Source organism: Lissotriton helveticus, chromosome 5_1 (assembly GCF_964261635.1).
Source record: "Lissotriton helveticus chromosome 5_1, aLisHel1.1, whole genome shotgun sequence".
NCBI lineage: Eukaryota > Metazoa > Chordata > Amphibia > Caudata > Salamandridae > Lissotriton > Lissotriton helveticus.
In genome coordinates this window covers 147722394-147747579 of record NC_136065.1, presented here as the reverse complement: position 1 = coordinate 147747579, position 25186 = coordinate 147722394, and the positions used below count along the sequence as shown (strand labels likewise).

The 25186-nt window shown below is 47.8% G+C and overlaps 1 protein-coding gene across 1 annotated transcript in view; it reads left to right on the top strand.

Moving 5' to 3' along the window:
* The window catches only part of LOC144754287 (small ribosomal subunit protein uS2m-like), a 42058-nt gene extending 31374 nt beyond the window's left edge, over window positions 1–10684 (top strand). Inside the window, exon 4 of the mRNA XM_078641931.1 lies at window positions 10011–10684. Within this exon, the coding sequence (XP_078498057.1) occupies window positions 10011–10554 (544 nt within the window). The 3' untranslated portion in view covers window positions 10555–10684. The remainder of the gene's footprint in view (window positions 1–10010) is intronic.
* Window positions 10685–25186: the final 14502 nt, after the last annotated feature.

Below are 25186 nucleotides of genomic sequence, written 5' to 3'. Positions count from 1 at the left end.
CTTCCACAGACCTGCCTCTCCGACTGAAGTCAAAGGAGCTGTAAACACCCCTGTAAGTGCCTGACACGACACGGGACATTCTAGTAGCCCCCCTCGCACCCCGCCCCCCCCGGCGCGAGATACTAACGTGAGAGGTGGGCTGGTGTGGCCGGTTCATGGCGCCCCCCGCTTTGATGATAAATATCTATTGTGGCGCTGAAAGTCACTGCCTTTGTCACAGCAGCCTCCAAGCACGTGCCAAGTGTCGGGCTCCCCGAGGGTCTATTGGCACAAGGGCTCCCCAGTGGTCCCCGCCTGGGCCTCTCCGTGCGGCCTCCGCACCTACCCCTTTAGCAATGTATCAAAGTGCATAGCAAATGTGTGCGTGTGCCTGACCATTAGCGCCCCCCTAAGGTTACCAGGTGACTCCAGCACGCTATCTCGTATTTAACAGCCTAATGCATTCTGGGAGTTGTAGTATTTATTTCTAGTCTAACAGTTGTCTCCGCACCTGGAAACAATGTTTTGTGAAAGAAAAGGTGTAGAACACTGATGGTGACATGAGGTGATCTGCTCAGTTTAGCCCCAGGGTCGGATTGGGATTGAAAGTCGGCCCGGGCACACAAAAAAACCAAAAATCGCCCCACATTTGCATAATGCCTTTCCTCAAATCACTGCTTCAGCGCAATTGCATTAAAAAGGAGGGGGGGGGGCTTAAAAAAATGCACGCATTAGTTTACACTAGTGAAACACATCTGAAAACAAGTGAGGCCACTTCTACTGAGGCCCCCTGCCCCGCTCAGTATGTGCACACATTAATGGGCCGGCCAGCGAGACAAAGGGAGTGATACCGCTGCCTGTTGCTAAACCGGCGGTGGGGGACCGGCAGTCTGTGGGGGGGGGCTCGCAGTGTGTGGGGGGGGCTCGCAGTGTGTGGGGGGGGCTCGCAGTGTGTGGGGGGGGCTCGCAGTGTGTGGGGGGGGCTCGCAGTGTGTGGGGGGGCTCGCAGTGTGTGGGGGGCTCTGTGTGGGTGTGTGTGGGGGGGCTTTGTGTGGCTGTGTGTGTGGGGGGCTCTGTGTGGGTGGGTGTGTGTGTGGGGGGCCTCTGAGTGTGTGTTGGGGGGGCTCTCTGTGGGTGTTTGTGTGTGTCATTTGCGAGAGATAAAGCTAGTGGCATTGCAAATGACAATGCCATTTATTTATGTTAAAAAAAACATAAATAAAAATGCCAAGAGCAATGCCAATAGCTCAAACTTTAACAAAGGCAAAACCATTGCATTGTAAATGCTTGTTTTAAATTATTTTGGCCACCACAAGTGTGGAAGGGTATGCTCAGACATGAGTCCCTTGCTCACTGCACCATCAGGATTCAGGCAAGCCGAGCCGAAGACGGCTGTAATGCCAGAAACCGGTCCCCGGAAGCTTGTTTCCTTTCCGGTGAAGAATTGGCTTGGTAGTTTGGTCTGCCCTGTTCCCATGATGCACTGGGCCAGGGACAGACTAATTTGCATATAGCCAGGTTCTGAACTGGGATGGAGCAGTGAGCTAAAAAACGGTGATGGATCAAGCCCTGATCTGTTGACTGGGTAGGAGTGTTCTGATTAACTCAGATACTCTGTCCATCACCACCCCCCTTTTTGAAATTATGCTTCTTTTGAAAGCGCACAATGCTGTCACTCACACTGAAACCAGCTGATCAACTGAGACTGCATTTTAATAAGCAAAAAAAGCCTTGGTTAAAGCTTGACTTGGGAACCAATTATTAAAGAAAGTCTCAAAAGTGCACTCATGGTATATGTCTTTGCGGATTTACAGCGTTCATGAATTCCCAGGAATTTACTGAAGCATGCCAAGGAATAGTACTACTAGAAAATATTTGTGAACTGCATATCTGAAAGAGACACGTTAGTGATAGATTCCTTACCTTAGAATATCCCCAGGTGTCAGACTGGATCCGGAAAGTTTTTAGTCGGTAGTACCCCTGCACGGCGGTAGGTGGCGTCGTGCGGCACCGCGTCTGTCGCTGGGCTCGTAAGCGCCGAGGTGATGTCACGGAGACTACTTGGGCACCACCCATGCACGCTGACGTCCGTTCTTTCTTTTTCCGCGGCAGCAAGCGCAGATCCGCTTAGAGCACGTACCCTAGTCACTGTTTGACTAACATTTTTTGAGGCTTTTGTCTCTACTTCTTTGAGTCTTGTCTCCTGGTGCTGCGTAGGGATGCCTGGGATTAAATCCTGCGGGGCCTGCCGCCATACGATGCCGGTGGCCGACCCCCTGTCCGAACATGAGTGGGAAGAGGATTCGGAGGCTGCAGGTGGCCTTGACCTCTCCTCTGAGCCTGGGTTTGTGCCTCCTCCTGCTGTCATGGAGGAAGGCGCCACATATACTGTGGTGCTCCGTAGAGCAGCTGAGGCTCTTGACCTCGATCTGCCTACAGTTACTCCCAAGACGAACCTCCTTACTGAAGTGCTTCAACCGGCGGCAAGTTCTATGGAACCTCTGCTTCCATTCAATGAGTCCTTGACGGATGGTTTGATGGGCACCTGGTTTAGACCAGCCACAGAGGTTCCTGTGGATAGAAATGTGGCCAGACGTCATCACCCGGCACCTGATGACCATGCATTTTTGACAAATCATCCGACCCCGGAGAGCCTGGTCATTCAGGCCTCAACTTCCCAAAGTGCATTCCCTACCGCTCCGCCGGTTAAGGAATTGAAAAAGCTGAAGCAGTTTGGCAAGTAGTTGTTTTCCTCTGCCAGCTTGGGGCTATGGTCAGTCAACACAGCATGCCTCTTGGGCCGCTACTCTCACGCTGTGTGGTACACAGTGGCGCAATCTCTGCCCCAGTGCCTGGAGGAGGATCGGGCTGTACTTTCTCAAGCCGTTGCAGAGGGGAAGGATGCCGTGAAGTTCGCCATTCGGTGTAGGCTGGACACCGCGGACTCTTTGGGGAGTGCGGTCTCCACGACGGTGGCCTTGCGTCGCCATACTGGGCTGCGATCCACTGGATTTTCGGAGGATGTCCAGAGTTCCCTCATGGACATGCCTTTTGATGGTACTCGCCTGTTTGGCGATAAGGTAGACAGTGTGCTGGAGCGTTTCAAGGACTCTCGGGCTACGGCCACGTCCTTGGGTCTCTCAGCACACACCCGGCCACGTCTACCTTTCGTTCCTTTCATGGCCACGGCAAGGGCGCCCCTACATGTTCGTTCGGCCAGAATCCGGCGCAGAACCTACCTCTTCGGGAGGATCTTCTGTCGCAGCAGCAGGGACGGTCCTCCACCCGAACCTGTCCAGCCTCCACCTTTATGCGTGGAGATTGAGCAGCGACAGTTGACAGCTTTCGATCTTCCTCCCGAAGTCTGTGATGTCATTCTGGCAGTCAAGCGTCCCTCCACTAAGACTGTATTCGTCTGCAGGTGGAACAAATTTGTGGCATGGTGCGCAGCAAAGGCTGTGGATCCCCTTTCTGCCCATCTTTTTGAGGTCCTTCTGTTCCTACTCTCCTTGGCCCAGCAGGGCTCTGCTCCGGGCACTATCAAAGGTTATCTTGCGGCCATCTCCGCCTTTCTAAGGCTTCCAGATCAGCCTTCTCTCTTTAAGTCCCCGGTTGGTAACCTTTTCCTGAAAGGCATTACACACATGTTTCCTCCCATGCCTTTCATAATGCCTCAATGGGACTTGAATCTTGTCTTGACATATCTGATGTGCGCTCCCTTTGAGCCCCTTCATAACTGTCCTTTAACATCTTCTCACACTAAAGACGGCTTTCTTGGTAGCTATCACCTCTGCCAGAAGAGTCTGTGAGCTTCAGGCTCTTTCTTCGAAACCTCCTTTCCTTTCTGTTCATCCGGACAAGGTGGTTTTAAGGACCCGTTCTTCTTTCTTGCCAAAGGTTGTCACACCCTTCCACATCGGGCAGGCTATCACTTTTCCCACCTTCTTTCCGCATCCTTCAAAAGAGGAAGAGAGGCTCCACCGTCTGGACCCAAAACGTGCGCTTTCATTCTATCCGAAGCGCACCCAACCGTTCCGGGTGGATGACCAGCTCTTTGTTGGCTAGGTGGGCGTCAAAAAGGGTCGGGCCGTGCACAAACGGACCATCTCGGTGGGTTGTTCTGTACATCAAAGCATGTTACTCGTTGGCCAAGGAGCCTCTTGTGGGGCTGTGTGCCCATTCTACCAGGGTAACGGCAGCCACTACTGCCTTGGAACGCGGCGTTCCCTTGCAGGATATTTGTCAGGCAACTACGTGGGCCTCGCTGCAAACGTTTACCAAGCATTACTGCCTTGACAGTCCAGTCCGGAGAGACTGCTTCTTTGGCCGTTCTGTTCTCCGTGACTTTCTGGTGTAATCTTATTCGCAGACCCACCACCGGGGTTGGTATTGCTGGGGTATCTATTGTAAATTAAGGAATCTATCACGAACGTGTCTCTTTCAGATGCACAAGTTACTACTTGTGTAACGCTATATCTGTAAGAAACATTAGTGATACCGCCCCACCCATCCTCCCTGTTCTGCGAACTGATTTCTAGGGTTAAGGTCATCCCTTTCAGGGCCCTAGTTTCATGGCACCAGTGTTCAATTTCTTGAAAGGCTCCGCGTTCCTGGCGCAGAAAGTCGTGTACAGAACTGATGTCAGCATGCATGGGTGGCGTCAAAGTAGTCTCTGTGACGTCATCTCAGCACTTATGACGACAGCGACGGACGCACAGGGGTACTGCTGGCGAAAAACGTTCCGTATCCAGTCTGACGCCTGGGGATATTCTAAGGTAAGGAATCGATCACTAACTAATGTCTCTTACAGATATATCGTTACACAAGTAGTGACTTGTGCTTTGGCAGGAGCAAATATGCATGTGTAGATTTGCTTAAGGGAAAATTGGTTGAGCGTTTACAAGTTCACTTTCCCTCTAACCTGTTTTCCCCCCCTCCGCCCCCCCCATAACGTTTCGCCCCCCTCCCGCCCCCCCCATAACCTCCTCCACCCCCCCCCACCACACCTTTTTTCACCCAACCCTGGAAGAATTTTGCGTCTGCCATTGTCAGTAGTACATTTCCAACTTTTCTCAGTATTGGTGGATAGTTTAGAGAAGAGCTGGTAACGACCCTTAAAATATGCAAGTTAGTAGATTTGCACATGCTCAAATTGCTCAACAGTACTCTCAGCCCCAGTAGGTAGATATGCGGAATGGTGGCAAAACATGGTAATTGCTAGTTTTTAAACCACACTAAGGTATGAGCCCTGGCATAATCAGAGAGGCTATATCAGAGCTCTTATTACAATGAGATTGCTGTCAAAACTTGTCATCCCACTACATGGTACGGAAGTAACAAGTGGAGTTTGTAACAGGACACGTAGATCTGTGAAGCAACCTGCCCCATGGACAAGTAGATATTCTGTTAAGTTCCACACCCCTATGCAGAGCAGCTTATTTGCGTTTGTCTAGCTAAAGTGAAATGTCTCCTAACGAGCACAGGAAGATAAAGACTATTTTATTGTGTCCTTCATGTATGACCCTTAAACTAACTGTACAGATTACAGGACGTCACTGCCTATCGTAAATACACATACAGCACTTTCACACACCTTAGCAGAAAGCTGTGGCAGAGGGCACCAAGAAAATGTCAATTTAAGGAGTCTAATCTAAAATGGACAATACATGTGAGCCATGCTACAAAACCACATTCAGACAAGGCAATCTTGCATAGAAGTTCTAGCTTGCACCTTCCCAAAAAAAGGCAATGAGGTACACATTCTCTGGCTCCCACCAAGTTAGGCAAAACTACAACCAACAAGAACACACTGGCTTGAATCTGTGCAACCCAGTGCTTTATCGCATCCAGTGACTGAAACATAGAGAGTTTCCATTGAATCCAAATCACTCTACTTTGTCCACCTTGCTTCCCTCCATGATGCAAGCATGTGTGCTTGCAGCCATAAATTCTTCCTGCACAGCAAAGCCAATCCATTGGCAGAAATGCACTATACAAACAGCAGTACAAAATGATGTAGCTGGCCTGTGTATAAAGTTGACTCGGTCACAGGGCTTTTCACTTCTAACATCAAACTCTAACTAAGGCTTGGTCCGCTCACTAATTTCAGAATTATATAAAAATACATCAATAAACGAGGCGCAATTACTTGGAATGGGAACCTACGTTTTCATTCACATGCAACCAAACAGCTGTATAAAGTACCTAATATGACACCTCATCAATAAGAAAGCTAAAAAACGTGATCTGTATGTGGAAACTGAATATACTAGCTCCTAACAAAAATGTTGTCCTACTGCAAATTAAAGTTAAATTCATAGAAGTGTAAATTGTTCAGCCTTAGTTGTTTCAAGACTGTCATCTGGCCCTATGTCAAAAGTCCCTTTAACTCTTCCTTCTGCTCCATCGTTCATATGCAGTCCCTATCCAAAGATTGTTTCCTTGATTGCAGTGTTTAAATCTTGTGATTGTAGCACCTCCTACATAGGGTGTGACCCCCTGGGCACACCCTATGTAGGAGGTGCTACAATCATATCTTTCACTGACGCTGTGGATGGAAGGCGCCACCCCAGGAGCACCCACAACATTGAGGATCTAACTACAACCCACGTGAACACTAATTGTGCGTGTATCAATCCTTAGTGCCTTCAGTGTTTAAATCTTTACATCGTAAATTGCAAAGTCCAACTCTCTTGCTTCTTCTCACAGTGATAAAGGGCAAGTTTATCCCAACAATCAGCTTCGGAACTGAAGCTTTCACAAGAAAGTTTGGGTGTTTTCTTAACTCTGCACGAAGTAAGGTATTCAGCCTCCTGTTACTTCTCCCTCAAAACACCTCTCTATCCCAGATCCGGTTGGAATTTGGCCTAACTAACCAAGAACTAGCACAAAATGACTCCATGCTCAAGGCTATGTCACTATTAAGACGCCTAGCCCAGGCAACATTACGTGACCTGCTATGGAAAGAAATTTAAACTGGCCTATTGATAAGAACTAACAGCTGGGCGCAGACCTTTGAGCGGGACCTGAATGATTTAAAAGCAAAATACATTACCTCACAGCTCCTTCAAAATAGACCAAATAAACAAACAAGAGGTTCTCATGGAACAGGAATAAACAAGATTTTAACAAAAGATTTCTTGCATGGATGACTATATACTCCTATAAGCAGCCCCGTCCGCAGCCATACCTAACAGTTTTACTTGGAACGTTTTTATAAAAATACATTGCTCCATCTTAGATTTGTATGTGTGAAACAACTCACTGTAGACTTTGCCACCATCATAAAGAAAGTTTGACTCACATTTTTTATCGATTTGTCCTATTCTACTAACTAAACAAAAGGGTTTGTTGCTGAAATGTTTTAACCAGCATGGTATTAGATCATGCCGACATGCATTGCTCTTCTGTTTGAAGGGTGAAACCCCTTAAGCGATTGCAGTCATAAAAGGGGACAGGTTACTGACGGCGAAAGGGTCGACATCTTCTACAGTCAGCACAATAAATAATTTGAGCTGTAATATTGCTTTTAATTTATGCTTGTTGGGTGTGGTTTGCATCAATATCCACATCTTTACCTCACGACATAAAGGCAATAAGAATGCATGGACGTGGCAATACCACCTGTATCAGAGTACGTTCTTTATTTTTCGCTCTTCACAGTGAAATTCGCACCAACATATTGCCTTTAATTTATGCTTCCTTGTGTGGGATTAGTATCAATATTGCTATCTTAACCCCAGGACATAAAATAAGAATGCATGGTCGTAGAGATACCACATGTACAAGATCGCAATCTTTATCTTCTGCAAAATTTGCAGTATCACGTTTGCGCTTTAACTTGGAAGAATGGAAGAGACAATATAAGATCCCATAATAAATCCCTAACAAGATTGTTCTGCAATATGGCTATAAGATACTCTCACAGTCAGCAGTGTCAGTTCTTCCCTGCATTTTTTGCATGGGAAAACCAGGAGCTAGAACAACTGGCGCCAGAGTGGCCCATAGAAGACTAATCCATGCACTTTCCTTTAACTTCTTTCTACTGCCAAGGTAAACTATTGGTTTGTAAAATTTTAACATTTTACAAAAAATTATTTTAACATTCTTATCTTTGTATTGTGTTGCAAAAAATGTTATGGTTTTAACTAACTGAAATAAACATACTTTGACTTTTATAGCACAATGATACACATCTTGTTCTGCTCATCTGTCAATCAGCAGCAGCTTACCTGAAGACCTTTCTCACTGTGCTTGCTGAGTCGATGCACCGCAGAGCAGTCTCAAGATATCATTACTTTGTTGTATCTACACAGTGTTTAGTACAAAATTCTCTTGCAAGTCTCCTTCGTACTGTCCAGCCCGACGAAACAAGAGTGACAGGCCCTGAGAGAACATTTATATTCACAATATTTATATAGTACTACTCCTACATGTTCAGCCTTACAACTTGTTAAAAACTGAACCAGAACTGATATGTGACAGTAAAATAGCACTCTCAGTACTCAAAATCCCAAATTTAAAATGGGCTGGCACCCATACTTTGTATTTAGTTACTTGCAGAACAAAATATTGCTCACTATACAAACTGCACAGTGCAGACCGCCGCTACACCTTGCAGTTCCTGTCCACTGCACCATTCCTCTGTCAAGCAGTGCACAGTGATGCCAAATACAGATGTGAGGGGGGACTTGTATCTCTTAAAGGATCCACCAAACACTAGCATCCAATCACTGATCCAGCTATGATCAGCAGACTGACTTCACACTACACTTGACTTTTTGATCCTTTTGTCTCCTTGAAAACTATAACCATCTTCATAGGAGGTGTGCCCTTTGTTCTGCAGATTTAAAACCTTCTTCTAACGACTCTTATGTACTCTACACTTCCTCACTCCGCTCCACCTGTACACAAGTTTCACATTCAAGCAGCACAATGTCCTACACCAGACATGGGGCTTCTTGAAGAGGCACCTTAGGTCTTAACCGTTTGACTTTTGGGCACCCTACTAAATCACTGTTGGAACCCAGGGACCCAAGACTAAATCATTTCTACAAATTGAACCTAAAATAAATACACACAAACGTTACACTTAACGTGAACCTTTGTATTTCCATCTCAAAAAATATACTTAATTTTACTGGGAATGTTGACGCTTTCACAATGTGTTTTTTTTCTCTAAATGATGAAGCGAAATACGAGACTAGCATTTCACTTTGTCTTTTTTGCTCCTAATGAATCTTCTTTGCCTGGTAGTGCTGCAGTTTAGGCCACCAGTCATTCAACCTATTCTTCACTGTACGTTCACTGCTCCCACAAATCAACATCCAAATGAATGTTGGGCCTCCAGTTTCAAATTCCTTCACATTTACAGTCTTTTAAAATTTCAGTTTAACGTTTTTTTTGTGTCCCCTCTATTGATCTAGTAAAATTGTTCACTTTTGTAAACCGTCGCAGCACTCCCAGAGTAAGCAGAGCGGTTCCCAAATTAAGAACCACTGCTTTGGCTTATTCGTTTCCTACTTGTTGTAGAAAACATTATGTAAATGAATGACGGCTTTGACTTCATTTGAGCATTTATATACGGAGTGCTTTAAGCACAAAGGAAGTATGACGTTCATGTGTGCAGCTCCATCGGTTTTCCTTAATAATGTATTGCTTATTTTTTTAAAGTTCGGTGTATATTAAATGCATGCTGTTTTAATTCAGCACGTGAGAATTCACCTTGTCGTGGACTCCTTAATTATTAGATTGCTAACATGTTTTGTAAATTATCTGGTATTTATAGGTAGGTTGTTTTCTGAGGCTTTGTTTATTTCATTTAATTTGGTCTATTTTTCTTCTTTTGATGTTCGTATTTTTTTTGGACCATGATTTCCCCAAGATTACCTGCTGTGGGATTAGTTAAATCTAGTTAAACTATGAAGTTTGGAAAAGAAATCGAAGTTCATTAACCGCTTGATTTGACTTCTGTCCATCTTTTTCCATCCGGTTTTGATCCTATGTGAATATATTGTTTTTTTGTTTTTCAGGCTAATGGAGCCGTATATCTTCGGTTGCCGCCTTGAACAGGACATTATTGATCTGGATCAAACAGTTGAGCATCTCCAGTTGGCGCTCAATGTGACTGCCCATGTCGCATATCGAAAGGGAATCATTCTTTTCATGAGCCGCAATCGTCAGTTCGCTCACCTGATAGAGAACATGGCACGTGACTGCGGGGAGTATGCCCACACTCGTTATTGGCAAGGCGGCCTCCTAACCAATTCACATGTCCAGTATGGCAGTGGGGTCCGATTGCCTGACCTAATTGTCTTCTTCAGCACCATGAACAATGTTTTTGAGCAGCACATAGCCACCAGGGATGCTGCCAAGATGAATATCCCCACTGTTGGGATAGTGGACACAAACTGTAACCCCAGCCTCATCACTTATCCTGTCCCTGGTAATGATGATACTCCGTCTTCAATGGAACTGTACTGCAGACTCTTTAAAATGACTATTACCAGGGCTAAAGACAAGAGGAAACAAATGGAGGTCCAACACGGACTTCAAAGTAAACCTGAAGGCCAGTAGACTGTGCTTCTCGTGGTGTTGAGTTGAATTATGCCGTTATAAATTATGGAATGTCATGTGTCTTTACAATTTAAATAACCCCAATGCGTATTTCATAATAAAAAAAAATTGTCTGGGTGTTCTTCCCTTTTTTCATTGTTATGCTTTTTCTTCCAATAGTTGAATGCAAAAGCATGGGTGTATATTGTTGCTTTATTCATATTTTTTCTTTTTAGCACATAGGTGTTTGATAGATTATGTGACTTAGAGGGCATTAGATAAAGTATGCTTGAAAAGCTTTATGAAATGTGGAGGCCTTATAAAGGTCTTATAATATGTTTATTGAAGCAAACTGATTGGATTTGGACATGATTTGCATACTAGTCCCGTTTGGTTCTGTGCCATTGGAGAGGGTCTACTGCTATTTTGTGTGGAAGAACGAGGAATGTTGAAGCTAGTTTCCGAGATGAGGACTACCGCTATGTGTGTGCTTGGGAAGGAAATGTTTTTTTTTTTTTGTTAGGTTGTGTATTTTTAATGAAGAATAAAGCATCTGGCATGGCATTGTGGCTAGAAAATGCATACTGTTTTGCTTTCTGATTTCATGGAATTTTGTGGGAGTTTCTGTAGCAATCGGTGATTTCTGGTGAATATGCTTCTAGAGAGAAGCATATGACTTTCATTAGAGGAAGTTGTACATCTAGCTTTTTAACAGGTACATTTTGAGAAGTAAAGGCAACCATAGCTTTTTTAATGGCCGCTTCTAATCAAAGATCAGTCTAGTCGTTTGTATCCTCTTCTTGTTTTAATGTAAAAACAAAAGCCTAATCGTTTGATAAAAATATTTACCTTTGTCATGAAAAAAGACGGACGCAGAAGGTTGATGCATAGATTTTTATAAATTGTTAGAATGGATGGCCTCCCTGGCTAGGCCTCTTTCGAATTTTAAGATGTTCTATTATCTGTCTTGATTAGCCCCTCTAACTCGATGGGTCATTTTGTGATATTTAAGTGGTGGTGATGGCGGTGTGAAGAACTTAAATAGAGAAAGAGAGAGACAAGTTCCAATCCTGACACAACACGGGCAATTTAGCTTTTCATCATTCTGAGCTCATTGAAATGAATACCAGTAAACTGTGTAATGTTAAACTAATTACAGCTCTATGAAGTGGCAAAAAATTTTGCACCAAGCATTGCATGATTTTTTTATTTTTTTCATTTAGATGTGCCGAAGCAATAGTGCTGGGAGAGGATAAGAGTATTAAATATTATGTACACCCACTCTTGAAATATTGATCGGTCCCTGCACAACAACGTCATACTGATTCCTCTGCTTGTTGATAACTTCCAGAATGACCAGACCTGTTCTGGAGCACTGCAGTGATGCTGATCCTCCCCTTGCTGTTGCGCAGTCGTGTTCGAGGCACTATCTACGAAAGAAGCCTCCACTGTGGTAGACTGTGGAGTTCTTAATAGGTACAAATGTCCATAGCTGTGAGATTCACTTTACCTTTTCAACGACATCCGAATGACTCGTTTGTTAGGATCAACCCTTTTTTTAATGTTCAATAAATGGTCAGTTTTCATGACTTAAAATTTCAAAATATTCAGCCAGCCTAATACATTTCCATGGACGTGCAAGTGTATGCATCACTGTACCATGAGAGGACCATCACTGTTTATTTGAATAGTAGGGATATATGAAACTGTGATACACAACAGTACTTGATTACAGATAATCAATCCTTCAGACATTACACGAAGGATAAAAGAAAAAGTGCTTACCCACTAATTAAAAGACTCGGTGTACTGCTGCAAGTAAAAGATCCAGTCCGGGTGGGCTGGGCCAAAAGGAGACCGGGCGGTAACAAGGAGGGACTAAAAAGTCTCCCTCCCAATGGAAAGCCAGGGTTTAGCATGCGCGATGACGCAAGCCAATGGAAAGAAGAGGCGGAGCCTAGACTCTATTTCTGAAATTGGCTTGATTACAAGCAGCCTCGCAGAGCGAGCAGCACATGCGGGCTGCAACGCTAGGCGAGACCTAAAAAACGCTCTAAGTGATCAGCATTGGTGCCTCTGTGTCCAACATCAACCAGGGACTGATGAGGTTGGAGATCTATCGACCTGAAAGAAGGCTAAGGTCCTCTGAGGCTCAACTGCTGGTGTCCCCCCGGTTTAAATTAGCCACAAAAGGTGGCAGAGCCTTTTCAGTTTTGCTGCCGAGGATTTGGAACAAACTACCTGAAGCCCTTCGTAGGGATGGAAACAGGCTCCATTTTAGAAAGACCCTAAAGACCATTCTGTTTAGGGCGATACAGAAAAGGGGGTGGTGATGAACAGAGTGTCTGAATTAAGCAGACCACTCTTACCCAGTCCAAAGATCAGGGCTTGATCCATCACCGTTATTTATCTCACTGCCCCATCCCAGCTCAGAACCTGGCTATATGCAAATGAGTCTGTCCCTGGCCCAGTGCATCATGGGAACAGGGCAGACCAAACTACCAAGCCAATTCTTCACCAGAAAGGAGACAAGCTACCGGGTACCGGTTTCTGGCATTTCAGCCTCTTCGGCCCGGCTTGCTTGAATCCTGATGGAGCAGTGAGAAAGGGACTCATGTCTGAGTATACCCTGCCACACCTATAGTGGCCAAAAACGATACAGAAAAGGGGGTGGTGATGAACAGAGTGTCTGAATTAAGCAGACCACTCTTACCCAGTCCAAAGATCAGGGCTTGATCCATCACCGTTATTTATCTCACTGCCCCATCCCAGCTCAGAACCTGGCTATATGCAAATTAGTCTGTCCCTGGCCCAGTGCATCATGGGAACAGGGCAGACCAAACTACCAAGCCAATTCTTCACCAGAAAGGAGACAAGCTACCGGGTACCGGTTTCTGGCATTTCAGCCTCTTCGGCCCGGCTTGCTTGAATCCTGATGGAGCAGTGAGAAAGGGACTCATGTCTGAGTATACCCTGCCACACCTGTAGTGGCCAAAAACGATACAGAAAAGGGGGTGGTGATGAACAGAGTGTCTGAATTAAGCAGACCACTCTTACCCAGTCCAAGGATCAGGGCTTGATCCATCACCGTTATTTATCTCACTGCCCCATCCCAGCTCAGAACCTGGCTATATGCAAATTAGTCAGTCCCTGGCCCAGTGCGTCATGGGAACAGGGCAGACCAAACTACCAAGCCAATTCTTCACCAGAAAGGAGACAAGCTACCGGGTACCGGTTTCTGGCATTTCAGCCTCTTCGGCCCGGCTTGCTTGAATCCTGATGGAGCAGTGAGAAAGGGACTCATGTCTGAGTATACCCTGCCACACCTGTAGTGGCCAAAAACGATACAGAAAAGGGGGTGGTGATGAACAGAGTGTCTGAATTAAGCAGACCACTCTTACCCAGTCCAAAGATCAGGGCTTGATCCATCACCGTTATTTATCTCACTGCCCCATCTGTTTAGGGCAGCGCTGAACTTAGTTTAGCCTCTCCCTTCCATGATGCTGATTAGGCCGTTATGTTTTATGGTCAAAGCGCCTTGAGACCTGCCGGTGAGTTGGCGCTATACAAGCACATATTAACAATAACAATAACAATAACAATGAGCAAACAGGGAGAAATGCAGCTGAGTATGAGCGTAATGCACCCCGGAGGGAGAAAACCAAGAAAGATGGATGCCTCCAACTTAGTATGATCAGTGATGTGGAAGAGAAGTGGACAGTAGCTCTGTGTGGGCGATCTACCCCACCCAGAGAGGATTGAAGGTCCTAAATGAAGGGTTATTCGATCAGCCAATTAGTTTGCTCTATATTCTAGCAGTAAGCTGAAGAGCACAAAGGCAACTAAATAATTACTGACTAAAAGTAATTAACCTCGCTTCTACAAGAAAACCATTGTGAAAGCAGAAATTCACGCTTCAAACGAGTATCGCTGATCTATGCTACACTATTGCTAACCAACATGGAATGCTGTGATTATGTATTAACTGATCCATAATATGGTCCTAAGGAGAGTTGGAAAAGGGGGTGGCATACATTTTGAGACCATAGCTATTTCCTTTCATGTGTCACTCAAAGCATTTAATTCATATTTGTGCGAGAGGTTTACTTGTTACACTAGTGTCTTTGGCCCATTTCTTCAACTGCACCTATCGCAACTGTTGCTCACTTGTAATTCATCCAAGTAACCTCTAAAAATGTGCCCTTCAGGCAATATTTTAGAACCTGGATGAACTGCTACTAGCAAATGCAGCGAAATTCATAAGACAACTCAAAAAACAGGTTACCTGAACGAATTACTAAGAAAAACAAAGAAAAGAGCATGACACACAGCCACTGAGAGATGTTTCTGTCACCAAAGCTAAACGACAAAGAAACACCATTTGTTAGTGTAACAACTTACTGCCAATATTTTACCGCTCTTAAATCCCTAAAGAAAAATATTCGCACCACCGGAATAACATTCAGAGCGCTGAAAAAGAATAATTTCTGGAATGCTCTCTCTCCCCTCAGGAATGCCTACGTCTTTAGCCCATGCCCAGCACAAGAATGCACAGGTGGCATCACACGCTTAAAGATAACAGGGAGTGGCCTGCTGTTGAGGAGACTGGTCCATGGCTGTAAAGATAATTTGGATCAACAAGGCACCATGCGTCTGAACACCTGGACACCATACAAAGACGCATAGTTGATGTCTTGGAAAAGCCAGATTAAGGAACAGCCTTGTAATGAGAGAATACACCTATGAAATAAGTCTTCAGTAGCACAGTCACATTTTGTTGACCATGTAAGTGATTTAAGAGTGCTTTTGAAGATATAGAAAGACTCATTGTTTCTATAAAAGACACGAAACTGGGACTTTTGTACTTGCTATTGTTCTAAGAATTGATGGTTAGTAATAAGAAAGCATAGCTTGGTCCAATATTTCACAGTTCTCGTTCTGACAATATGAATACAATTTAAACAAGCATTTGCAATGCAATAGGTCTCGCATTATTAAAGTTTGAGCTATTGGCATTGCATTGCTAATAATAATGCAACACCAATAGCTCAAACTTTAATAATGCGAGACCTATTGCATTGCAAATGCTTGTTCATCCTTGCTTCTCCCTTGGCAATGTTTTGTTATCTTTTGCTTCATTCTTCTTTCTCCCTTTTCTGCTGTTCAAGGTCAAATGCTGACGATGAAGAATAAGTGCTGCTCCCCAAACTGAGCGCAGGTGTCCATCACCAGCAGCCATCTGCATAAAGTATACCTATGCTTTTGAAAGGAAGCTAGTACCCCTATTGTCTATGATTGATGTAGGAGAGATGTTTGCACTGCTGTCCCTGTGTGCTTTACATTTGAAGGAAGGTTCACATAGGTGACAGGTGCTCCCTCACTTTCCATGTCAGGACATCTAGGCAAATACCTGCAATTAGAGTACTGAAAGTATAAACTCCAGAATGCATTCTGCCATCGGTTAAAAAGAAATTTTGAATTGCTGAATGTGTCACTCATGGTTTGAAGTTTCTTGGCAGCTGCATAGAGCTTTCCTGCTGTATGTGCTGAATGTGTATATGTGAACCACGTGTTCAAACATGAACGCGCATCAGCCTCCCTCCATTTGCCGCACAGCACATCAAAGGGCTTCGCCCAGCGTGCGCTCTGCGGCTTCTCCACCCCTAATTAGTCATTTTCGCCGCTCCCCTGCCCGCCGTCTCGCATTTCTCCTCCCCCTCCCCTTCTCTGCCTTCCTTTCCCGGTGCACGCATTTTCTTCCCCCAGGCAGTGTTCCCTCAGATATGCTATTGCATATCGTTTGCTACCTCTTGTATTTGTTGCTCTTGATACTTGCACAACTGTCACTATTGCCTCATGTAATGTATCACTACTGCCGCCATGTAACGTAACGTTTGCTTTTGTAACATGCTCACTTGTAATTTTTGCTTCATGTATCACTACTGCCGCCATTTAACGTAACGTTTGCTGGTGAGGTTGGCCTCAGCAGAATTCATACTTTTTACCCTTGCATCACAAGCGAACTTTAACGGTCTGAGTCATACTGCCGACGGGAATGATCAGTTTTTTAGTCTTTAGTCCAAGCGTTGCTTCAAGGCTGCTCCATATTCTAGGCATAACTGTGTGTTTGTGTGTGTAGGACTACCTTTCTCATAAAGCTTGTGCTTACTCTGCATGACGGAGGTGTGTTAAGTACTATCAGAGGGCTTGCGGCCAGCCTTCCAGTGGCACAGACACTGATTAGTCGGCTGTGCCAGAAAATTAAAAAATTCAAGCCATAAATCATAGGACGACCTATCGTGATACGGTTGCAGACAATACCATGCATCTGTATTTCCGGAGCATCTTGAAATGTAACTAACTCATTGATTGTTTATTTGTGTGTTTGTGCCTTTTACGTAGCGCTAATGCTCCCTTTGGATTACACGAGGCGCTAGCCAGGCAGTCTCGGTCAGCATCGTGCGTGCGTCACGGGGTGCACACCGAGCGGCCCCCCTGTCATTCCTCGCCGGCCCCACCTGTCACTCCCCGTGATGCTCAACCCGTCCACGTTCCACGCTCAGTTGAACTACCTCGGACAGGAGCAGACCAATGAGGGTGAGTTTAGGGCTGAGGGTCCTCTGAGTGCAGACGCCCTCATCTGGACTGGAGGTGCTGGGGCTGAAAGTGGCCTCCAGGGGTACGTGCGGAGACTGCGCCATCTTGCGCCGGGGCTGATAGTAACACGCTGCAGTCTGCACCTCATTTCTCATTTCTAGCATCTTTCAGGGAGAGGTTAGTGCGATGGTCTTAGATTCGACGTCTGATAAAGTGAGGGATTCTACGGCCGCTGCCCCGGGTGCCTCGGCTAGCGAGCACATTGAGCTTGAACCGACACGCTGAATCCAGCAGCTTGTTCACCCACAGGGGGAAACAAGCATTGGCATTGCCAATAGGTCTCGCTTGTGGGACCTTATAAGTATTTAGTTTTGCAGCACAATATCCGATTATGCAACAAGGATATTGTGCTGCAAAACTAAATACTTATAAGGTCCCACAAGCGAGACCTATTGGCTATGCCAATGCTTGTTGAAATTATTTTGGCCACCACAAGTGTGGAAGGGTATGTTCAGACATGAGTCCCTTGCTCACTGCACCATCAGGATTCAGGCAAGCCGGGCCGAAGACGGCTGTAATGCCAGAAACCGGTCCCCGGAAGCTTGTTTCCTATCCAGTGAAGAATTGGCTTGGTAGTTTGGTCTGCCCTGTTCCCATGATGCACTGGGCCAGGGACAGACTAATTTGCATATAGCCAGGTTCTGAACTGGGATGGTGCAGTGAGCTAAAAAACGGTGATGGATCAAGCCCTGATCTGTTGACTGGGTAGGAGTGTTCTGATTAACTCCGATACTCTGTCCATCACCACCCCCCTTTTTAGGTTTTGCTTGGCAATGCGTACGAAGTACGCATGCGCTAGCAAAATCCTTATGTTTCTCTGTGGGGTAGGGTATCCGCCCCCTCCTCGCCCCCTCCTCCCATTGGCTAGCTCCATAAATGGAGGCTAGCCATTGGGAGCCGGATCTGTCCGTCAAGGCCGGACCAGATTCGGGGGCGTTCCCGACATTTTTTCCCTCTCCACCCACTTCGGATCGTCATCGCGGCGGAGGGTGTGTTATTTTTTTTTTTTGAGTCGGCTTGTTTTCGTCTTTTTCAAGTGTCTGTTTTTGGAGTTGGCTGCAAGATTCGAGTTCCCACGAGGCGATCAGGTAAGGAGCATTTTGTTGTGCGTGCGCCGTGATCATCCCGCCCCCCCTGCCGCTTCCGTGTCTTTCCCGCCCCCCCCTCCCGCTTCCGTGTCTTTCCCGCCCCCCCCGCTTCCGTGTCTTTCCCGCCCCCCCCCCCTGCTTCCGTGTCTTTCCCGCCCCCCCACCCCCCCGCTTCCGTGTTTTCCTTGCTCTTATGACCGGTCACTATTGGCTCAGATTCTATGTGCCTTGCACCCAGAAAACAGGATGGTGTCCCAGGACGCGTTGTGCACTGCTTTGCACGCAAGTTTCGTGCAGCGCTACGGGCCGATAAATCGGTCTGCACAAGATCACACGCTTCTGGGGAAGCCGGGATAATTAACCGCAAACCCACTTCTAAAATTAGCCCGGGCTTATCAGGGTTGGCATGTGCGCATACTCAGCCCACTCGGCCGCGGGTGCTTTCACTTTCTCTGAGGGGGCGGCATTTCCCGGCAGAGGCGGTGGGAAGAGGAGTCGGATCCCCCGGGCGCGCGGACAGTGCCAGTGCCCGGGATGGACGCGCGCGCGCCGATGGACGACCTGCTGGAGGAGGGCAGTCTGTCCACCCGGGCAGCACAGCTCAGGTGATACTGGGAGCAGGAGGGCTCAGCGCAGAGGCTGCCACCGGGTGGGGAGGGCGGGGGGGTACCATGGACCCACTTTAGCCTCCTCGCGCCCGGGGAGTTCTCCAAGCAATGGAACCATCTTTGCATTCTGGCGCTTGTGGGTTTAGTTTTCTTGAGGGGCGTCACAAGGCAATTAAAAAGCTCTTGTAACGTACCCGATGTGACACCGAACCGGCGGGTGGGGTCGACACTCGTCCGGGGAGCAGGGTGTGGGGCCGTCTTTCCTTCCAGTTCTCGATTCTTGTCTTTTTCCATCCACCCTTCCATTTTTCTTTCTCTCCGGTTTCTTTCAGTCCTCTTCCACCCGTGCATCCTTCTTTCCTTCTATTATTCTGTGCCTGTCTTCCCCCTCCTTCCTTCCATCCATAACTAATCCATCCTTCTTTTTCTTCATCCGCCCGTCTCTCCACCCTTCTTTCCTTCCCTCCTTCCCTCCATCATCTGACCTGCTCCTCTCCCTTCTCCATATCCGTCCGTCTCACAGGCATCCATCACTTCTCCACCCAGCCATCCCTAGCTCCATCCACCCACTCCTCTCTGCGCCTATCCCTGCGTCAACCCTTCTCTCATCCACCCCTTCAATGTAAACGCTTTCCTTTCATACTCTGTTCATCGATCCATCCTTCTCTTCAACGACCTACCCCTCTACCTCTTATCTTCCTCTCCATCTCTGCTTCTCTCCATCCACCTACCTCTTATCCTCCTCTCCATCCATGCTTCCCATCATCCACCTACCTCTACCTCTTATCCTCCTCTCCATCCGTGCTTCCCTCCATTCACCCACCCCTATCTCATCCTCTCCATCCATGCTTCCCTCCGTCCATCTGCCTCTCATCCTCCTCTCTGACCATGCTTCCCACCATCCACCTACCTCTTATCCTCCTCCCCATCCATGCTTCCCTCCATCCACCTACCCCTATCTCTTTCCTCCTCTCCATCCATGCTTCCCTCCGTCCACCTACCCCTACCTCTTTCTCCTCTCCGTCCATGCTTCCCTCCATCCACCTACCCCTCTACCTCTTATCCTCCTCTCCGTCCATGCTTCCCTCCATCCACTTACCCCCTACTTTTCATCCTCCTCTCCGTCCATGCTTCCCTCCATCCACTTACCCCCTACTTTTCATCCCCCTCTCCTTCCATGCTTCCCTCCATCCACCTACCCCACCTCTCCATCCATGCTTCCCTCCATCCACCTACCCCTATCTCATCCTCTCCATCAATGCTTCCCTCCGTCCATCTACTCCTCTGCCTCTCATCCTCCTCTCCGACCATGCTTCCCACCATCCACCTACCTCTCTCTCTTATCCTCCTCCTCATCCATGCTTCCCTCCATCCACCTACCCCTCTACCTCTTATCCTCCTCTCCGTCCATGCTTTCCTCCATCCACCTACCCCTCTACCTCTTATCCTCCTCTCCGTCCATGCTTCCCTCCATCCACTTACCCCCTACTTTTCATCCTCCTCTCCGTCCATGCTTCCCTCCATCCACTCACCCCCTACTTTTCATCCCCCTCTCCTTCCATGCTTCCCTCCATCCACCTACCCCACCTCTCCATCCATGCTTCCCTCCATCCACCTACCCCTATCTCATCCTCTCCATCCATGCTTCCCTCCGTCCATCTACTCCTCTGCCTCTCATCCTCCTCTCCGACCATGCTTCCCACCATCCACCTACCTCTCTCTCTTATCCTCCTCCTCATCCATGCTTCCCTCCATCCACCTACCCCTATCTCTTTCCTCCTCTCCATCCATGCTTCCCTCCGTCCCCCTACCTCTCTTTCTCCTCTCCGTCCATGCTTCCCTCCATCCACCTACCCCTCTACCTCTTATCCTCCTCTCCGTCCATGCTTCCCTCCATCCACTTACCTCCTACTTTTCATTCCCCTCTCCTTCCATGCTTCCCTCCGTCCATCTACTCCTCTGCCTCTCATCCTCCTCTCCGACCATGCTTCCCACCATCCACCTACCTCTCTCTTATCCTCCTCCTCATCCATGCTTCCCTCCATCCACCTACCCCTATCTCTTTCCTCCTCTCCATCCATGCTTCCCTCCGTCCACCTACCCCTACCTCTCTTTCTCCTCTCCGTCCATGCTTCCCTCCATCCACCTACCCCTCTACCTCTTATCCACCTCTCCGTCCATGCTTTCCTCCATCCACCTACCCCTCTACCTCTTATCCTCCTCTCCGTTCATGCTTTTCTCCATCCACCTAACCCCTACCTCTCATCCTCTTCTCCGTCCATGCTTCCTTCCATCCACTTACCCCCTACTTCTCACCCCCCTCTCCTTCCATGCTTCCCTCAATCCACCTACCCCCTACCTCTCCGTCCTCGCTTCCCTCCATCCACCTACCTCTCTACCTCTTATCATCCTCTCCGTCCATGCTTCCCTCCACCACCTACCTATGAGGATTGAAAGTCGGCCCGGGCACACAAAAAAACCAAAAATCGCCCCCCATTTGCATAATGCCTTTCCTCAAATCACTGCTTCAGCGCAATTGCATTAAAAAGGAGGGGGGGGGGCTTAAAAAAATGCACGCATTAGTTTACACTAGTGAAACACATCTGAAAACAAGTGAGGCCACTTCTACTGAGGCCCCCTGCCCCGCTCAGTATGTGCACACATTAATGGGCCGGCCAGCGAGACAAAGGGAGTGATACCGCTGCCTGTTGCTAAACCGGCGGTGGGGGACCGGCAGTCTGTGGGGGGGGCTCGCAGTGTGTGGGGGGGGCTCGCAGTGTGTGGGGGGGCTCGCAGTGTGTGGGGGGCTCTGTGTGGGTGTGTGTGGGGGGGCTTTGTGTGGCTGTGTGTGTGGGGGGCTCTGTGTGGGTGTGTGTGTGGGGGGCCTCTGAGTGTGTGTTGGGGGGGCTCTCTGTGGGTGTTTGTGTGTGTCATTTGCGAGAGATAAAGCTAGTGGCATTGCAAATGACTGCCATTTATTTATGTTAAAAAAAAAACATAAATAAAAATGTCAAGAGCAATGCCAATAGCTCAAACTTTAACAAAGGCAAAACCATTGCATTGTAAATGCTTGTTTTAAATTATTTTGGCCACCACAAGTGTGGAAGGGTATGCTCAGACATGAGTCCCTTGCTCACTGCACCATCAGGATTCAGGCAAGCCGAGCCGAAGACGGCTGTAATGCCAGAAACCGGTCCCCGGAAGCTTGTTTCCTTTCCGGTGAAGAATTGGCTTGGTAGTTTGGTCTGCCCTGTTCCCATGATGCACTGGGCCAGGGACAGACTAATTTGCATATAGCCAGGTTCTGAACTGGGATGGAGCAGTGAGCTAAAAAACGGTGATGGATCAAGCCCTGATCTGTTGACTGGGTAGGAGTGTTCTGATTAACTCAGATACTCTGTCCATCACCACCCCCCTTTTTGAAATTATGCTTCTTTTGAAAGCGCACAATGCTGTCACTCACACTGAAACCAGCTGATCAACTGAGACCGCATTTTAATAAGCAAAAAAAGCCTTGGTTAAAGCTTGACTTGGGAACCAATTATTAAAGAAAGTCTCAAAAGTGCACTCATGGTATATGTCTTTGCGGATTTACAGCGTTCATGAATTCCCAGGAATTTACAGAAGCATGCCAAGGAATAGTACTACTAGAAAATATTTGTGAACTGCATATCTGAAAGAGACACGTTAGTGATAGATTCCTTACCTTAGAATATCCCCAGGTGTCAGACTGGATCCGGAAAGTTTTTAGTCGGTAGTACCCCTGCACGGCGGTAGGTGGCGTCGTGCAGCACCGCGTCTGTCGCTGGGCTCGTAAGCGCCGAGGTGACGTCACGGAGACTACTTGGGCACCACCCATGCACGCTGACGTCCGTTCTTTCTTTTTCCGCGGCAGCAAGCGCAGATCCGCTTAGAGCACGTACCCTAGTCACTGTTTGACTAACATTTTTTGAGGCTTTTGTCTCTACTTCTTTGAGTCTTGTCTCCTGGTGCTGCGTAGGGATGCCTGGGATTAAATCCTGCGGGGCCTGCCGCCATACGATGCCGGTGGCCGACCCCCTGTCCGAACATGAGTGGGAAGAGGATTCGGAGGCTGCAGGTGGCCTTGACCTCTCCTCTGAGCCTGGGTTTGTGCCTCCTCCTGCTGTCATGGAGGAAGGCGCCACATATACTGTGGTGCTCCGTAGAGCAGCTGAGGCTCTTGACCTCGATCTGCCTACAGTTACTCCCAAGACGAACCTCCTTACTGAAGTGCTTCAACCGGCGGCAAGTTCTATGGAACCTCTGCTTCCATTCAATGAGTCCTTGACGGATGGTTTGATGGGCACCTGGTTTAGACCAGCCACAGAGGTTCCTGTGGATAGAAACGTGGCCAGACGTCATCACCCGACACCTGATGACCATGCATTTTTGACAAATCATCCGACCCCGGAGAGCCTGGTCATTCAGGCCTCAACTTCCCAAAGTGCATTCCCTACCGCTCCGCCGGTTAAGGAATTGAAAAAGCTGAAGCAGTTTGGCAAGTAGTTGTTTTCCTCTGCCAGCTTGGGGCTATGGTCAGTCAACACAGCATGCCTCTTGGGCCGCTACTCTCACGCTGTGTGGTACACAGTGGCGCAATCTCTGCCCCAGTGCCTGGAGGAGGATCGGGCTGTACTTTCTCAAGCCGTTGCAGAGGGGAAGGATGCCGTGAAGTTCGCCATTCGGTGTATGCTGGACACCGCGGACTCTTTGGGGAGTGCGGTCTCCACGACGGTGGCCTTGCGTCGCCATACTGGGCTGCGATCCACTGGATTTTCGGAGGATGTCCAGAGTTCCCTCATGGACATGCCTTTTGATGGTACTCGCCTGTTTGGCGATAAGGTAGACAGTGTGCTGGAGCGTTTCAAGGACTCTCGGGCTACGGCCACGTCCTTGGGTCTCTCAGCACACACCCGGCCACGTCTACCTTTCGTTCCTTTCATGGCCACGGCAAGGGCGCCCCCACATGTTCGTTCGGCCAGAATCCGGTGCAGAACCTACCTCTTCGGGAGGATCTTCTGTCGCAGCAGCAGGGACGGTCCTCCACCCGAACCTGTCCAGCCTCCACCTTTATGCGTGGAGATTGAGCAGCGACAGTTGACAGCTTTCGATCTTCCTCCCGAAGTCTGTGATGTCATTCTGGCAGTCAAGCGTCCCTCCACTAAGACTGTATTCGTCTGCAGGTGGAACAAATTTGTGGCATGGTGCGCAGCAAAGGCTGTGGATCCCCTTTCTGCCCATCTTTTTGAGGTCCTTCTGTTCCTACTATCCTTGGCCCAGCAGGGCTCTGCTCCGGGCACTATCAAAGGTTATCTTGCGGCCATCTCCGCCTTTCTAAGGCTTCCAGATCAGCCTTCTCTCTTTAAGTCCCCGGTTGGTAACCTTTTCCTGAAAGGCATTACACACATGTTTCCTCCCATGCCTTTCATAATGCCTCAATGGGACTTGAATCTTGTCTTGACATATCTGATGTGCGCTCCCTTTGAGCCCCTTCATAACTGTCCTTTAACATCTTCTCACACTAAAGACGGCTTTCTTGGTAGCTATCACCTCTGCCAGAAGAGTCTGTGAGCTTCAGGCTCTTTCTTCGAAACCTCCTTTCCTTTCTGTTCATCCGGACAAGGTGGTTTTAAGGACCCGTTCTTCTTTCTTGCCAAAGGTTGTCACACCCTTCCACATCGGGCAGGCTATCACTTTTCCCACCTTCTTTCCGCATCCTTCAAAAGAGGAAGAGAGGCTCCACCGTCTGGACCCAAAACGTGCGCTCTCATTCTATCCGAAGCGCACCCAACCGTTCCGGGTGGATGACCAGCTCTTTGTTGGCTAGGTGGGCGTCAAAAAGGGTCGGGCCGTGCACAAACGGACCATCTCGGTGGGTTGTTCTGTACATCAAAGCATGTTACTCGTTGGCCAAGGAGCCTCTTGTGGGGCTGTGTGCCCATTCTACCAGGGTAACGGCAGCCACTACTGCCTTGGAACGCGGCGTTCCCTTGCAGGATATTTGTCAGGCAACTACGTGGGCCTCGCTGCAAACGTTTACCAAGCATTACTGCCTTGACAGTCCAGTCCGGAGAGACTGCTTCTTTGGCCGTTCTGTTCTCCGTGACTTTCTGGTGTAATCTTATTCGCAGACCCACCACCGGGGTTGGTATTGCTGGGGTATCTATTCTAAATTAAGGAATCTATCACGAGCGTGTCTCTTTCAGATGCACAAGTTACTACTTGTGTAACGCTATATCTGTAAGAAACATTAGTGATACCGCCCCACCCATCCTCCCT